The sequence below is a fragment of the Amblyomma maculatum genome, chromosome 8 (assembly GCF_055883805.1).
Source record: "Amblyomma maculatum isolate TAMU_Amacu chromosome 8, ASM5588380v1, whole genome shotgun sequence".
NCBI lineage: Eukaryota > Metazoa > Arthropoda > Arachnida > Ixodida > Ixodidae > Amblyomma > Amblyomma maculatum.
The window spans coordinates 35,712,764-35,731,103 of record NC_139351.1 but is presented as its reverse complement, the minus strand read 5'-3'; the positions used below and the strand labels follow the sequence as shown (position 1 = coordinate 35,731,103).

Genomic DNA, 18,340 nt, shown 5'->3' with positions numbered 1-18,340 from the left:
ATGTATGCGATAAGGGACAAGGCGGGCAACGTCATCACTAATATGGACAAGATAGTCAAAGTAGCCGAGGAGTTCTATACAGATCTCTACAGTAGCCAAAGTAGTCAGGACCGTAATGAGATTGGCGGTAGGGAAAAACAGTCAGACGTTCCACCAGTGACGAAGGAAGAGGTCAAGAAAGCACTAGAAACTATGAAAAGAGGGAAATCAGCTGGAGAGGATCAGATAACTACAGATTTGCTGAAGGACGGGGGGGATATCGTGCTAGAAAAACTGGCCACCCTGTATACGCAGTGCCTGGTGTCATCGACGGTACCGGAAGCATGGAAGAATGCAAACATTATCCTCATTCACAAGAAAGGGGACTCTAAGGAACTTAAAAATTACAGACCAATCAGCTTACTGTCTGTTACGTATAAGGTATTTACTAAGGTAATCGCTAATAGAATCAGGACAACCTTAGACTGCAATCAAGCAAAGGATCAAGCAGGGTTTCGGAAACGGTACTCTACTATCGATCATATCCATACCATCAATCAGGTGATAGAAAAATGCTCGGAATATAACCAGCCCTTATACATAGCATTCATTGATTACGAAAAAGCATTTGACTCAGTTGAAACCTCGGCGGTGAGGCAGGCATTGCGAAATCAGGGGGTAGACGAGCCGTACGTGAAAGTGCTGGAAGGTATATATAGTGGCTGCACAGCAACCATAGTTCTACATAAAGAAAGCAACAAAATTCCCATAAAGAAAGGTGTTAGGCAAGGAGACACAATCTCCCCAGTACTATTCACAGCATGTTTACAGGAAGTATTCAGAGACTTGGAATGGGAGCAGTTAGGGATAAGGGTAGATGGAGAATACCTCAGTAATCTGCGATTTGCTGATGACATTGCCTTGCTAAGCAACTCGGGGGATGAACTGCAAATAATGATTGATGACCTAGACAGGAAAAGTAGAAAGGTAGGCTTGAAAATCAATATGCAGAAGACTAAGGTAATGTTCAACAGCCTCGGGAACGAACAGGAGTTTACATTAGGTAGCGAAATACTGGAAGTAGTAGGCGAATATATCTACTTAGGACAGGTAGTAACCGCAGATCCGGATCATGAAAAAGAAATAACAAGAAGAATAAGATTGGGATGGAGCGCGTTTGGCAAGCACTCGCAGATTATGACTAGCAGCTTACCGGTATCGCTCAAGAGGAAAGTATACAACAGTTGCATCTTGCCTGTACTCACCTATGGGGCTGAAACGTGGAGGCTAACCAAGAGAGTTCTACTTAAGTTGAGGACAACCCAGAGGGCTATGGAACGAAAAATGGTAGGGGTAACATTAAGAGATAGAAAGCGTGCAGAGTGGGTCAGAGAAATAACTCAAGTTAACGACATTCTAGTGGAAATTAAGAAGAAGAAATGGACATGGGCAGGACATGTAGTGCGAAGAGAGGATAACCGATGGTCGCTTAGGGTAACAAACTGGATTCCAAGGGAAGGAAAGCGTAGCAGGGGGCGGCAGAAAGTTAGGTGGGCGGATGAGATTAAGAAGTTCGCAGGGGTCAAGTGGATGCAGCTAGCACAGAACCGGGTTAGGTGGAGAGATATGGGAGAGGCCTTCGCCCTGCAGTGGGTATAATCAGGCTGATGATGATGATGATGATGATGAACGCCACTCCACGTACCCGAGAAAAACAGACTGTCCCGCAACAAGTAGCGCACCGGCCCATGATTCTTAGCGCGCCCATGGTGGCTGAAGTGCTGCGCCCTCGGCTTTCCCTCTAGTTAGTGATAGTTGGTGTAAGGAACTCTATGGTCTCGATTGAACTGGTTTGGATTGGGCAAGACTGAATTGGATTGAACATGATTGGTTGTATTGTATATGACAGGAATTAACTGTATGTGCTTGTAATGTATTCGATTCGACTGGATTGGTTTGGATTAGACTAGATTAGACTGGATTTTGTCGGATTACACCGGTTTGGATGGGATTAGAGCCCAGCGCCAGGCACACATGCTTTCCCTACGCATGTGCTAGCCTAGTAGAGCTAAGCCATGCAAATGTATTGACGCGTGAGCGCGAGCGCTACACGCGTAGGGATGTAGCGACTCCTTTCTTCTCGTGCTGAAGTCTACTTCGCTCCTCCTGCTCATTTTCTTCACGGATTGGGTGCCTTAGCTCTTCCCTGTTTTTTTGTTTGTTTCACGGCTTGCAATTTTCAGAGTCCGCGCGAGCCAGTGCCAGGAACATGTAGTAGGTCCATTCCATTTTGCGACACCTGCCGTGACGCTGGCATTGGCGCCGCGGCACGTGGAAAGCGCTTTGGAGTCCCCCTTTACGATCATGAGAAAGACACAATGGTTGGGGTCACGATTTGCGGACACGACTTTCCCGAATAACCTAGAGGTGATTTCGCTTTGTAATGTTTTTCTTGACTTGAAATTGGAAGCCAGTACAGCGGTCGGCTCTGCTTGCAGAGGACCAAATGGAGAAGTGGGCTCGGACTCCATTCTACCTTCGTGTGAAGCGTGACCTGCCAAGGATACTCTTCTGGACTAAAGTGGAACGTGGCTGGCAGTCAGGTCTAGAAAAAGAAGACCCACACCTCCAGAATGAAGGCTGCACCTATCGCTGCTATCTCAGCGGCGTGCGTAGTACATTGAGTGTCAGTGACGCCGTGGTCTTCTACTCCCGTGATTTAAGGCCGAACGACCTGCCCAAGGAGCGGGCCCCGTTCCAGAAATGGGTCTTCTGGTCCCTCGAGCCTCCTTGGCACACTCCTGTAGACACGTTCAAGGATCTCAAGCAAATCTTCAACTGGACCTTTACATACAGGTGAGTTTTTTCTGGGCATCATTTCATGACGTGCGAGATAACAATGTCTTACTTTATTAGGACACCTGTTGAATTTCCGTCCATGGAAAGCAGTCTTCTACTTTGCTGAAATTCTTTCGTGGTGTATCCAAAGACTCTTTGAAATAAAAGGTAACTACCCTTGACATCAGAAGAAATGCGCTGCATTTATCATTCTTCCTTTTATCATTCGCTATCATTTTTCCTCCTCATGTTATGCATATACATTGGCTACAATTGCCTTTTCTAAAACTTGAGTGTATCATGAAGCTGGTTGGTTGGTTTGTGGAGTTTAACGTCCCAAAGCGACTCAGGCTATGAGAGCCGCCGTAATGGAGGACTCCGGAAATTTCGACCATCTGGGGTTCTGTAAATGTAAGTAAAAACAGCCTTTTGAAGTACAAGCCACAGCAGCGAAATACCGCTCTGAATTGTGCAGTAGATTTGAAGAACATGTCTTCAATACTGTGAACGAGAAACATTTACATGTGTTTTAACAGTAAATGCGGATTGATAAGTCCTAAGCCGTGGCATTATTCAGGGAATTCGATGTACAAGCGCTCAAGATCATTGCTGCATTCTCTCCTTAAAATAAACGTTAGTTTCCGGGTAATAGTTCCAGTTAATGGCTCAAGCAAAAACTCTCCAAGGATCTCAAAGTTCTTGCTGTCAAGAGGCCTCCCACACCGCTCTTCTTGGCTGGTGTCGGGCTACTAATGCTTTGTTCTTTCCAAAAGACAATACGATATAATCATAGGCCTGCGTCCACCCAGTTACACATACCTTTGTTTTGTGTAGTTTAGAAATGCTGTTCAAAAAGCTCCGCCTTCCCAAGTTGCATTTCTGGGATTTTTAGCAAGCCTTTAGCTTGTGGGGGGCAGACCAGACCTGCTTTTATAGCCATTAAATGCTGTTAACCGAGGTCCTTTTCTTAGCTATGTTCACAAATTTTTGTCCACAAACCGTGTCCGCAGCAGTTGCGGGTAATTGAGAAGCGGTAGAGGCTAATGAGTAGTTTCAATCGATAGAGGCTGACTTAATGTTGCTGCAGAAAAAATAATTAGGCCGATAAGTTAATTAAGTAATTAATTAGAATAACTGGTTCAGAGGAAAGGAAAGGCGCAGTATCTGCCACACTTGTTTTGTGGACACCTGAAGGGAAGGGAGGAAGAGAGGAGTGAAAGCGGAAAGAGGAAAACGGGTGCCGTTGTGGATATGACGTCAAGGATGTGATGTGACGCAATCGGAAGTAGAGCCGAAAAAAAGAGCATAGGAAGAGATTGGCGCGCAATTTGAAAGTACCAAAGACTAAAATGGGCAAACAGGAAGTGAATTAAGCTACTAGAAGCAGTCAGAAGCAACCAATAGCAGCATCCGTGCATTCGCATTACTCCAATGTAAATTCTGCAGTGCTCTTTAATTTTTACGAATATCAGATGGGTACTGGGGTTTATAGTTGGAGCAGCTCTGGCTGGTAGACTGTACGCACTCGTTACCTACAGTGCCCGACGGCAAAACAATTTTCTTTTGGTCTTCAAGAAATAAAGTTTTCACTGCCACCATCGATGTTCCGACCATATAATTTGATTCCTCTTAAGTGATATAATCGGTTCACAGGAAAGGAAATCCGCAGTATCTGCCGCACTTGCTCCCTTGGACACCTCACTAAACGGATGGGAGGGAGAGGTAGTCAAAAATGGATAGAGAGAAAGGAGAGTCGTAGTATTGGGAGACATCTTTTAAAAGCAAAAGCTTTTACTAATCCCCTCCGTAGCTTCTTCGCCGTGCGGGCGTGTTTTATCCGTAGGAGAAACAACGCGGCATCTATGACGACCTAGTCATGTGATAACCATAACTCAACCGTTGCTATGCTGAAGCAGATGGCGCTCGCACTGTCCACATAGACTTCGCTGCTGTGAAAAATAAAGATCAAGTGCGCAGCCTTGGCTCGAGCGACGCGCTTGCGCATAGGCTCGAGGTTCGATAAGTCACATAGTCTTGCGGCTGACGGCGTTCTTTAATTAGGCCATATATGTCGCTGCCAAAGCCCGAGAACGAACCAGGGACCTTTAAATGCCGGTTAAATGCTTTTAGCAGGTGCCAACGAAAGAAAACAGTTCTCGACAATTTGAAAACAGCAGTCGCCATAGATGATCCAGGCGCCCGGCCTCGTGAGCTCCGTGTGTCTTTTGAGTTGACAAAATGGTTTGGTTCGTAGGGTTTAACGTCCCAAAGTGCATCAGATGGTAAGAAGCCATAACGGAGCACTCTGAAAATTTTGACCACCCGGGGTTCTTAAACGTGTACTGACATCGCACAGCACACGGACGCCTCTTCGTTTCGTCTCCATCAAAACGCAGCTGCCGGCGGTCGGGATCGAACCCGGGTATTCCAGGACAGTAGTCAAGCGTTTTACCACTACACCAGCGTGGGGGAGCGCCCACTGTTCCGGAGGACCTGGATTTGAATCCGACCACCGGCGGCTGCATTTCGATTAAGGAGAAATGTTGTGGCGCCCGTGTGCTTTGCGATGTTAGTGTACGCTTAAGGTTTTCAGGTCGCCGAAATCACTTCGTAGCCCAATACTACGGCTCCTCTTAATCTCTTTCCACTTTTACACTTACCTCTCTTTCTTACGGAATGGTTAAGGGGCCCACAAAAAAGACGTCCGTGTGCTGTGCGATGTCAGTGCGCGTTAAAGATCGATCCCAGGTGGTCGAAATTACTCCGTACCTCTCCACTAAGGCTCCTCTTTTTATCTTTCCACTTTCACTCCCTACCTTCCTCCCTTCCCTTACAGCGCGGTTGAGGTGTTCACAGAGAGAAAGAGGAGCCGTAGTGAAGGGCTACGGAGTAATTTCGACAACCTGGGGATCTTTAACGTGCCCTGACATCGCACAGCACACGGACGCCTCTTCGATGGAGGCGAAACGAAGAGGCGTCCGTGTGCTCTGCGATGTCAGCGCACGTTAAGATCCACAGGTGGTCGAAATTACTCCGTAGCCCTTCACTACGGCTCCTCTTTCTTTCCACTTTCACTCCCACCTTCCTTCCTTCCCTTACGGCGCAGTTGCGGTGTCCACAGAAAACAAGTGAGACAGTTACCGCGCCTTTCCCTTTCTATAAATCAATCAATCATTCACAAAAAAGAGTAATAATACTTGGTTTCTGTGAACCAAGTATTTTTACTATTATTATTATTATTATTATTATTATTATTATTATTATTATTATTATTATTATTATTATTATTATTATTATTATTATTATTATTATTATTATTATTATTATTATTATTATTATTATTATTATTATTATTATTATTGTCACGCCACTGACGACGATGAAGGGTTGTGATGGTCTGGGAGAAGAAAAGAAAAAAGCGTTGGTGCCTGGGGCTAGTAGGCTTCACCTTATCCCACTGCCATATCACTGTAAATAAACGCCCCTTTGCTATTTCATCGTAACAACTTGGTGGAAGGTGCTCCGTTCGATCCCTAAGTACGGCGCAGCAAGAACAACTGGAGTTTTGACGTAGTCGCCGCCTTGCTGGACTGCCACCGCTTCCAACCATCATGGACCACACCGATTTTAACCGTGCCAGCCGCGACGCTGCAAGCCAGGCTGGTGACAGGCCTGCCCCCTCCAGCCCTATTCCCTGCCAGCCTTACCGGGAACCACGACCGTTTGCAGGAGAGGAAGGTGAAGATGTTGAGAAGTGGCTACTTCATTATGAACGAGTTAGTCGGTACAACCCGTGGGACCCTATCACCATGCTCACAAATGTCTTCTTTCTAACTCACACGGCTATGACATGGTTCGAGAATAACGAGGACAATTTGACAACTTGGGAACGGTTTGCCACCAAGATCAAACAGCGTTTTGGTGACTCTGTACCGAGCAAAAAGTGGGCTGAGCAGACCCTTCCCCAAAGAGCTCAATTGCCGGATGAAACTTGTACCACTTATACAGAAGAGATCCTCAGATTGTGCAGATGTGTCAATTCCAACATGACCGAAGAAGACAGAGTCGGCCACATTTTGAAGGGTATCGCGGCTGACGTGTACTTTTTAATCGCCAAAGACAGCCTTGAAACCGCCTCCGATGTCATTAAACACATCCGCGCTTTTCAAGCTCTGAAAACGCGTCGTATTGTGCCAAAATTTGGGCGGCTGGCCAACGTGCCTACCGTGGCCAGCCTTGATGACCACGCCCAATTAGATCTTCCGTCGACGATCCGGCAAATCGTGCGGGAAGAACTCCTGCGGCTCAACCCACTTCCCCTGCACGAATCTGCTGAGGTCTCTGTCCAGAGGGTATGTAGACGGGCGGCTTCACCACCATAAGCGATTACCGTTCAGCCTTTCCCACAAGCTCCTGAAGTTGCAGCTTCCATTGTCTATCCTCCTATGCATTTCGCCAACCGGAATGCGTCGGTGCCTGACGCCCCAAGGTATGACGTCGCCTCAAGTGCACATAGATCTTCCATTCGATCCACCAGAATTCCTGAGCAGTATGAGCATTCAGCCAGACCTACGACGCACCCAGCTGTTCCCTGCTCTTATTCGCAACAGCATTTTCTACCTTCTCCGCCGATATGCTACCGCTGCGGCGTCGAAGGTCACATCGCCAGATACTGCCGCAGTAGGTTCCCACCTCGTTATAACCGTCCGACGCTTCCAACAGTGCCCAACAATCGACAATACAATCCCGTTTTTCAACAATCAAATACTCAGCGTGGGTATTACCGCAACATCCATAACCAGAATATCCGCGACCACTCCCCTGCATCTGATAGAAGTGTTACTCCAACACCCGCCTTCCGTGCGCGTCATTCTCCATCACCATGACGGCGCTCCATGTCGCCTCAGCATCCTCAGCAGGAAAACTAACCAGCGCGACCAATGGGGGTGAGGCCGCTGGAAATGTGCTGTGTGCCAACATCCCTCCAACTATAATGCTGAAAAACAAAATCGTGTGTTTATTGATGGTGTGTATACATTAACTTTGGTGGATACGGGTGCGACTGTGTCTGTGATGAGTAATCAGTTTAGGCGCTTGTTGGGACGCAAAGTGATGTTTGAATATGACAGTGCTTCAACGTTTTGTGGTGTGAGTGGAGAGGCGTTGCGGCCACTGAATGTGTGTAGTGCGCAAGTGTCTGTGGGGGGTGCAGTTTTTCAAGCCGAATTCGTAGTCTTAACCCACTCTACGCATGACATCATTTTAGGAATGGACTTCTTGAAGTTTTGTGGCGCTACCGTGGACTGCCGAAGTCAAGAGGTTCATTTTGACGGCTCGCATCTGCCGACTCTTTTTGAAAGTGGCCACAATGAAGAAAGTTTTTAGTACTACCGAAGACACAGTAGTTCCACCTTTGTCTGCCATGTTCGTCCCCGTGTCCGCTCCACGTCTTGACCAGGTTTCATTTCAGGCCGTGGTGCACCCTGTTCACTCAGCATGCCCGAAGAAAAATGTTATTATCCCTCACTGTATGATCTCCGTGCATCACGGTAGTGCCTCGTTATGGACAATCAATCCATCGTCCGAGCCCGCAGTTTTACCAACGGGATTGAAGCTTGCCTCCTCTGAACCCGATGCGCCTCACATCGTTGCTTTGGTCACAGATGCTACGAGTGCCACTGTACCTCTGCCTATTGATGAAACTTCGATTTTCCGCATGATCAGCGCCGATCTCAGCTCACCTCAACGCCGTACTCTTGTGGATATTCTTCTACCCTTTTCGCATATGTTTGACTTTTCTCAAACAGATGGACCGACTTCTCGCCCTGCACATCGGACCCATCATACTATCGACACAGGTTCGGCTCGTCCCATTCGTCAAAAGCCATATAGCGTGTCGCCATCTGAGCGCAAAGTCATTCATGAGCAAGTGGAGGACATGCTACGAAAGAAGGTGATACAGGAGTCATCTAGCCCCTGGGCTGCCCCTGTTATTCTTGTACGCAAGAAAGACAGTTCGTGGCAATTCTGCGTCGATTATCGGCATCTAAATTCTGTTACGAAAAAGGACGTCTATCCTCTTCCTCGCATAGACGATGCCCTCGACTGCCTCTCTGGTGCGTCCTATTTTTCTTCTCTTGATCTCACATCTGGCTACTGGCAAATTCGAATGGACCCTGCGGATAAGAAAAAAACAGCCTTCGTAACGCCAGATGGTCTTTATGAGTTTAATGTTATGCCATTCGGGCTGTGTGATGCGCCAGCCACATTTGAACGCTTTATGGACACAGTTTTGCGCGGCTTAAAATGGAACATTTGTCTTTGCTATCTGGACGATGTCGTCATATTTGGGAAATCCTTCCAAGAACACAATGACCGTCTAGTACGCGTCTTGAATTGTCTGCACTACGCCGCCCTAATTCTAAACTCGAAAAAGTGCCGCTTTGGAGAGCGCCAAGCGCTGGTGCTAGGACACCTTGTCAATGGTGATGGTGTAATGCCGGATCCCCAGAAAACTGCCGCTCTTGAGTCTTTTAAACCCCCGCAGACAGTGAAGGAGTTGCGCAGTTTTCTAGGGTTGTGTTCGTATTTTAGACGCTTTATACATCGCTTTGCTGACGTTGCTTACCCATTGACGTGCCTTCTCAACAAAAACTCCACTTTTGACTGGACACCAGACTGCGACGCGTCATTTCGTCAGCTGAAGTTTCTTTTAATGTCGAAACCCATCCTACGTCACTTTGATCCTGCTGCAGTGACAGAAGTGCACACGCACGCTAGTGGAATTGGTCTCGGGGCAGTCCTTGTCCAACGGCACGATGAACGAGAGCATGTTATCGCGTACGCAAGTCGTACCCTGAGCAAGCCGGAGTGAAACTACACAGTCACCGAACAGGAATGCCTGGCTGTAGTTTTCGCTGTGCAGCGTTTCCGTTCATATTTGTACGGACGGTTATTTACTATCGTAACTGACCATCATTCACTCTGTTGGCTGCGGAACCTCCGAGACCCATGTGGTCGCCTCGCACGCTGGGCCCTCCGGTTACAGGAATATGACATTGCCGGGTTGTACAAAAGCGGGAGCGTCATGCAGACGCAGATTGTCTTTCTAGGATGCCAATGGCCACGAGTGGACCTGACAGTGACGATTTCGACAATTATATATCGACCTTCGAGCCAGCGTTTCCCGACACGAGTGTTTTCAAAACGGAACAGCAAAATGATAGCAGTCTGCAGCCTCTGCCGCCGCCGAAGCCAGCGTACCTACAAGCCGTTTTTGTGTGCGTGATGGCCTCCTATGGAAAAAGAGTTATTCGCCTGTCGGCCAGCGATACTTACTCGTAGTTCCCAAGACGCTGTGCACGGACGTATTACATGTTGTGCATGATAATCCAACTTCTGGGTATTTGGGATCGGTTAGAACACTCCACCGTGCTCAAGAAAGATTTTACTGGCCCAGAATGCGCTCGACGATTGAACAATACTTTGCCAGTTGCGAGCAATGTCAACGCCACAAACGTCCAACTGCAACTCCATCTGGCTTGCTGCACCCTGTGAAGACCCCGACAGCTCCATTTGATCAAGTAGGCATTGACCTCGTAGGTCCGTTTCCGAAGTCCGTGGATGGAAATTGCTGGATTGTAATCTGCGTTGACTATCTCACACGTTACTGTGAAACCGCCGCTCTTACATCTGCTACGGCGCATCAGGTGTCGCTTTTCTTGCTGCACTCAGTCATCTTACGACACGGGCCGCCACGAATTGTCATCACTGATCGGGGCCGACAATTCACTGCTGATGTTATCGAAGAGCTCATGCGTTTATGCTCCGTAACTTTCCGACACTCGACGCCATACCATCCCCAGACAAATGGCTTGACTGAGCGCGTGAACAGAACGCTTATCAACATGCTAGCCATGTATGTGGACGCAGGGCATAAGAACTGGGACACCATACTACCCTTCATCACGTATGCGTTTAATACCGCCACGCATGAGACGACTGGGTACAGTCCATTTTTCCTTCTCTATGCCAGACCGCCACGCTACCCCCTGGATACTATCCTGCCCTTCACAAGCCGTGAAGATCCCTGCCTGGCTGAGACCCTCTGTCTCGCCGAAGAAGCTCGGAGAATCGCCCGATTACGGTCTGGTGCTTCACAAGAACGTTCTAAAGTGCGATACGATGCCAGTCACCGGAGGGTCACGTACTCTGTAGGTGATCTAGTCTGGCTGTGGCGCCCAATTCGGCGCCGTGGCCTACATCAAAAACTCTTGGCCCACTATGACGGACCATATGTGGTTGTCAAACGCATCAGTGACTTAACTTATGCAATAGCCCGCCTGACAGCATCGGGTCGTCGGTCTGCCAAAACCGAACTATGTCATGTTGCCCGCTTGAAGCCGTGTCAGCCTCGCACGACTCACGAACACGCCCAGAGGGCTTCGTCTGAGTAGGGGGGAAATGTCACGCCACTGACGACGACGAAGGGTTGTGATGGCCTGGGAGAGGAAAAGAAAAAAGCGTTGGTGCCTGGGGCTAGTAGGCTTCACCTTATCCCACTGCCATATCACTGTAAATAAACACCCCTTTGCTATTTCATCGTAACATTATTATTATTATTATTATTATTATTATTATTATTATTATTATTATTATTATTATTATTATTATTATTATTATTATTATGCCGCTGACTTCGATTCGGCTTAGCTAGGTAAACGCTTTGTCAAATATTTTTTATGTATATTTGAAAACCTTTATGCACAAGTGACGTGATACTGCTTTTACGTAGCCAGGCGAAGCTCCCGCTCCTCATCGGTTTCGACTGCCTTTTAAGGCAATAGCATTTAATGCTTCTGCTCGCGGATCGTGCCCCTCCGTCCGTCCTTGCAACATGGGAGGCGGTATATTGCAGGTGAAAAGGCCAGGCACTGACTAGACGTAGTTGCCTGACATTGCGTTCAGCAAGAGTTTCCAACTCGGGCTTCTGTCTTAACGGAGGTTGATATCAGATCAGCCTGCCAAGATCCTTGCATTCACGTAATCCCTCGACCACGCATGCATGTTTATACGGCTCGGTTAAAGCGAGGCTTTGTATGGTGGCTGGTAGCTTACGTTAGCCCGTCATCGTTAAGGTGGGAGTGAAAACAAAGAGAAAGAGGTCCCATAGTGGAGGGCTTTGAGCCACCGCGCGGGTTTAGTCACTGTGAATGAAACATGCTATGGTTTAGTGATGCTAAGTGCCCCCTAGAATTTTTAGATCGTTTGCTCCGTGTCGACTGCTGAATCTCTCGCACGGTCAGCAATATTTGCCGATAATGAGAGTTGGCCCGACTTGTGTAAGCACACGCTTTCGAGGACGTCTGTTCCTGCCGACTTGCTTTGGAGACGGGACGCAAGTCCACCAGCTTGCGAGATGCTCAATAAGCAGCGCACAGACACCAGCTTTTATTAAGCGAGCGAAGACTGCATCGAGACAGTAGGCTACGCTGCGCGGTTGCTTCAGCGTGGCGAGGCTGAACCGCTGCGACAACCCAGCAGCTGCAGTGATAGGCAGGTGTGGTAGGTCACCGCCGCTTGCGGCGCGGGTTAGCTCACCACCGAATGTTTATCTGTTGTAGGCCGTCATTGCACCTGCCACTGCTTCGGTGGTGGACGACGGCTGTTGTAGCGGCGTGCGTCTTTCTCTCCCTCTTCCTTTTCTTCTCTATTTTCTCTTCTGTCTGCACGAGGCAGCGGAGGTGCGCCGCTATAACAGCCGTTGTCCACCAACGAAGAAGCGTCTTCCTCTCCCTCTTCCTTTTCTTCTCTATTTTCTCTTCTGTCTGCACTAGGCAGCGGAGGTGCTCCGCCGGGGTGGTGCAGTGGTAAGACGCCCGACTACTGTGCCGGAGTACCCGGGTTCGAACCCGACCTTGGCGGCTGCGTTTCGATGGAGGCGAAACGAAGAGGCGTCCGTGTGCTGTGCGATGTCAGCGCACGTTAAAGATCCCCAGGTAGCCGAAATTACTCCGTAGCCCTCCACTACGGCTCCCCTTTCTCTCTTTCTACTTTCACTCCCACCGTCCTCCCTTCCCTTACGGCGCGGTTGCGGTGTCCACAGAAAGCAAGTGAGACAGTTACCGCGCCTTTCCCTTCCTACAAATAAATCAATAAATCAGCAGCGGAGGTGGCTTAGCTACAGAGCCAGTAGCAGGCGCGTGCATTTTCGTTTCCTTCTTCCTACAGCCACAACAACAACAGGCAGGTGTTGGCGCACGCGGCTGCAGATGCGTAATGTCACGTGGTCCGTCGCGTGGTCACATAGCTCTGCTGCAGCCATTCAAAGTCATTTGCGAAGGCAGGCTAAATCGGCGCCGCTAGGCTAGTAATACTTTCTATTTAAAAATTACGGGTTTGGGCACTTGTGCGAAAGGGATCCGTCGAAGATTTCCCTCCCACCTTCCTCCTTCGTTTACGGTGCAGTCAGGTGTCCACGAAAAACATGTGACAGTTACGATACCTTTCCTCTTCTGTGAACCAATTAATATTACTATTAAGAATTTTGATCGAGACTAGTTTACGGACGTAAACGCTCACTGAAGTCACGCAAAATGCGGAAGTTTGCCTAAGAGAGAGAGGGAAAGAAAAAACATTTAAATAACCGGGCAGAATGGGCCTCCTTGCTTAACACCTTTTTTTAAACATATATGGAAATTTAATAATAATAATAATGATAATAATTTGTTAACAGGAAAGGAAAGGCACAGTATATGTCACACTTTCTGTGGACACCTGAACCTCGCCGTAAGGAAAGGGAGTAAGGTGGGATTGAAAGTGGAAAGAGAGAACGGCAAGCTGGTAGTGGAGGGCTACGGAAAAATTTCGACCACCTGAGAATCTTTAACGTGTGCTGACATCGTACAGCACACGGACGCCACTTCGTTTTGCCTCCATCGAAACGTCGCCGCCACGGTCGGGATCGACTTTTTTTTGTAGTACTATAGTTCCTGTGCACCCAATTGAAAGCTCCGCCTTCTAGAAAACGGGTCCACGAGAAATGGTTTCACCCGACGAATCACAAATTCACAGTTTGTATAAAAAATTTGGCTGAAGGCTTAGCTTGGTTAAGCCTGGAAGATTGCGAAAGCATTAATACTCTTGGCTGCGCCTTGTTTGGCGGCTGCGCCCCGACTACTGCGAGGAGCCGAGCCACAGCCCCATTTATCCTCCTAGCGTGACGTCACAAACAGCGAGCACCCTCTCTCGGCTGCGGCACAGCGCCGTGTATGGACTCGCCGCCACCATCCGATGGCGCGAGCTGGGGTCCCGTCTCTGATTGATTAATTGATTGATTGATTGATTGATTGATTGATTGATTAAAAATTTAATTTCCACAGATTTAGGAGGCCCCTACTCCCCGCTCCTGGCACGCAGGCCTGAGGAACGGGGGCTGGAACCTCCGCGACTAAGGACTAGGTCTTGCGTGACGTCACACGGTCACGTGAAAATGACGTTACGTCATCGCTGCGGCTCCTGTGTGCCAGGAACGGGGAGTGGGGGCCTCCTAAATCGGTGGAAATTAAAGTTTTAATCAATCAATCAATCAATCCTGTATGGACTCACCGCCACCATCCGATGGCACGAGCTGGGGCCCCGTCTCTCGGTCTGGCGTGACGTCACACGGTCATGTCAAAGGTCATGTATGGAGGTGCCACGACAAGCCAAAGACTCGAAGTGCTAGCAGTATTGCTTTCGCAATAAAACACCAGTTTATTCAGGGTTAAGAAAAAAGCCCTTCGGAACGATACAACATCACAAGACACTGCAGAGTGAAACATACATTCGAGGCTTGCGGCAGCGCTATAATTAGATCACAAAAAGAAGAAGGACGGTGCTTTTACCCGGCGTGACAATGAAAAACAAAGTAGGGCACGAATAGGGAGATGCGGCTCCTAACGGAACCAGGAGCGGCACCAGAGTCATTGACGCGTGGCGAACAACTCAAGCAAGCAGCCTACCTCTTTACAGGGAGCACCACTTCCGTCTTCGTCCTGGTAGGGCTCCGCTCCGTCTTCCGTATTCGCCACGGATGCATCGTTCCGCTTGCTGACAGCATGACCGCTTCCCTGCCTCGCTGTCTTGGAATCCCTCGTTCTTGGCTTTCTGCCATCCTTTCAAGGCTCACTCTCAAGCCGAGCATATAAAGTAAGAACTTGTAGCGCTACCTTCGCGCGAGCCAAGATGAAGGGGAGGGAGCACGCGTAATTTATAAAGCCAAGAAGGAAGCTCCACACATTTTAGGCACCTTCACACACTTTCACGTATATCTCCTCACAAATGCTGCGCTGGTTAGTTTTACGCGGACAAAGGAACAGGACAAATGCTGAGGTTAAGCGTAATCTACCAATTGAAGTTTTATTTCTTAGAAAAGGAAAAAGGAAACACAAGCACGCGACGTAATCTGAGGATCGTGTATACACATAAATCATAACAGTGCACTGTACCAGCAAGAACAACTAAGGAATGAAACCATGAAAATGTGAAAAATAAACACCTTATATAAGCCCGGGATGAAATCGCATTCAACCGCCCCCCCCCCCCCCCCCTTCGCATCTAACAGACACGCGCGGGTGATCCTCATGCAAGTCTTTTGTCTCTTCTCAAAATATCTATTTCCCGGCGGGAAAGGGCTGCGGAAGGGGTGCTAACGTAATCGCCTTCTTTGCCAGAAACCATCCGAAAGGCCTCAATTACCTCACGCTTTTTTTTTTTTCTGTTGCCCGCGCCAAAATAACCGTGTTTTGGAAATATGGGCTGCACTCGTGTTTCAGGCAATGGTTCGCCAAGTTTTCTGCACCCTGCAGGGAACGACATTTCCTGCTGTGCTCCAAAAGCCTTTCATTCAGGCATCGCCCAGTTTGCTCCACGTAGCACTTGCCGCAAGAGAGGGGAATTTTGTGAACCACCCCCTTAGAGCATGGAACAAAAGGCCAAATATGCTTGACGCCGCACGCACTTTTCTCATCTGCCGAAAAGAATAAACATTTTACTTCTCTCAGGACAAGGGCTCTTTTTGGAGTATATGCCGTGTCACTAAGGAGTTATGGTTGGTTGGTTTGTGGGGTTTAACGTCCCAAAGCGACTCGGGCTATGAGAGACGCCGTAGTGGAGGACTCCGGAAATTTCGACCACCTGGGGTTCTTTAACGTGCACTGACATCGCACAGCACACGGGCACCTTGCTTTTCGCCTCCATCGAAAGGCGGCCGCCGAGGCCGGGATTCGATCCCGCGTCCTTGGGAACAGTAGTCGAGCGCCGTAACCACTGCGCCACCCCGGCGGGGCCTAAGGAGTTATCGTGGCACCTAATAACACTCTTAAGTAATCCTTTGATAAGTATTTTGGCTCCTTCCTCCGAAGGAGTTTAAACAAGGGGAGTAATGTTTGCTGCTATAATGTGGCATTAAAGATGACAAAGGAGCCACACCGGGGTGGTGCAGTGGTAAGACGCCCGACTACTGTGCCGGATTTCCCGGGTTCGAACCCGACCTCGGCGTCTGCGTTTCGATGGAGGCGAAACTAAAGTGGCGTCAGTGTGCTGTGCGATGTCAGCGCACGATAAAGATCCCCACGTGGTCGAAATTACTTCCTAGCACTTCACTAAGGCTCCCCTTTCTCTCTTTCCACTTTCACTCCTACCTTTCTGTCCTCCCTTACGGCGTGGTGCAGGTGTCCACAGAGCGAGCGTGACAGATACTGCGCCTTTCCCTTCCTGTGACCCAATTATTGTATTATTATTAGGATGACGAAGGAGTATAGGTCTCTTCATTATAGAGCTCATTTTCAATGTTATACTTCCACACGAGGCTATTTCGAAGCTTTGGGCCAGAGTGAATGAATTGGTGGAATTACACAGATTTCAATGAACGTTTTCATTGCTGCACCGCATTTTGAACCCAGTAGTTGGCAGCTAGCTTTGAAGTGTGGAGATGATGAAAGGGTGCCTGTACATGTGCAGTGCCATGAACTGCGTCTACCTTGTGCATTCCGTCTAAAATTCATGAAAACGAAAGAAATCAGAGATGGTACATTTTAACCGCAGAGGACACCAGTGAGCCATTGCTTGCCCACTTTCAGGTATTTTTTGCTATCGCTGGTTGCATGTGCGGACATCAAAGGAGAAGAAGAAAAAAAAACACTAAAGCAGTTGCACACATTTCAGCTTGCATAATATTAGACGATTCAAGTTCAGTTTAAGTCATGTGCGCATAAACCAATTTAGAATCTTTTAATAAAACTGCAATTGTTGAAGATAGTTCCTTTTTACGATGAGCATTACTACATACGTGTATATTATATAATCTACCGGTTCCCTGTTGGCTGAGAGCTGCTGGACATGATTTTCACGAATTAGAAACTACACAGTTTCTTTCCCACCATTGATGCGATGCGGCGAATAGAAAAAAGCGTCACTTAGGAACCGTTTCCTTGTAAGGAATAAAAGTGAAAAAAAAAAACTGTTACAAACGCACTGGTACTTTCGCATTGCTTTTGCCTGGTTTCCTACACAGAAAAGAGCAGTGTGACTGTTTTTGCCCTGAAGAGTTTTTCAAATAATGAGTTCCTCATGCGCTCTAGAGGACAGTTTAAAATATGTATTGCATTGACAGCACGAAAAGTGAAAACCCGTGCCTTGGGCAAAGGTAGCGAAGATTGGGTAACCCTCAGAGGCGTGTTGTTAGGGCGTCGTCGTTACGCGTATACGTCGCAATGAGTACAAGTAAGGGGAACTTGAAGGCACATTGTAATTCATTTCTTGTCCACCGTGGCCCTGACACCCTCATTTGCAGCCCGTCTTCCACTGTGCACTTGCCCTCCCATTCTCGGCCAAAGTCTGTAATCTGGTTTTTATGTTTTCCTTTGTTGCCATCTCGGTACTGGAAGTTTGAGCAGGAACCCGAAATACCTCTTAAACCGGAAACAGCGCAATTGTCGCACTTTTGCGATGCGACTAGTTCACGACGCTCAAAGCTGACCCATTTTTGGTTGAGATGCTCAGCCAACCATAGGTAGCGCGCAATCTCTTCTACCTCATGTTTGCTACCGCAAATCCCTGCTGCGTTTCGATACCACCAAGCCGAAAGGAACATTTTTGTAGCCTGAGATCAAATGTCCCTCTTCGTTAGGACATCGACATTTAGTATGTTACGAATAGAAATAATAAACACTACATGCTTCAATTGCGTCGCAGGGCCTCTTTAAAACACGGAGGAAACCACTCATTAGTACAGGCAATATTTGTCGTGTCTTTCATGAAGCTATCAAAATACATGAGGCCCGATATAATCATAAATTTTCACCGCAACCATTGCCATGGTAGCGATACCGTATCAGTAGGACGTAAATTAACAATCAGGAAGTTTGCTTCCCAGAATGACTGTTGATACCTTTAGCTGGAGATTGCCTTCCTTTTACGAGAAGTAAACAAATATTTCCAAGGCACTTAATTAGATACAACTGGATAAGCTGGCTTCCCGGGG

General features: G+C 48.0%; 1 protein-coding gene across 1 annotated transcript in view; it reads left to right on the top strand.

The window, feature by feature from the left end:
• Positions 1 to 2,485: 2,485 nt before the first annotated feature.
• LOC146180974 (alpha-(1,3)-fucosyltransferase C-like) overlaps positions 2,486 to 18,340 on the top strand; it is a 30,437-nt gene continuing 14,582 nt past the window's right edge. Inside the window, exon 1 of the mRNA XM_084575677.1 lies at positions 2,486 to 2,835. Within this exon, the coding sequence (XP_084431803.1) occupies positions 2,486 to 2,835 (350 nt within the window). The remainder of the gene's footprint in view (positions 2,836 to 18,340) is intronic.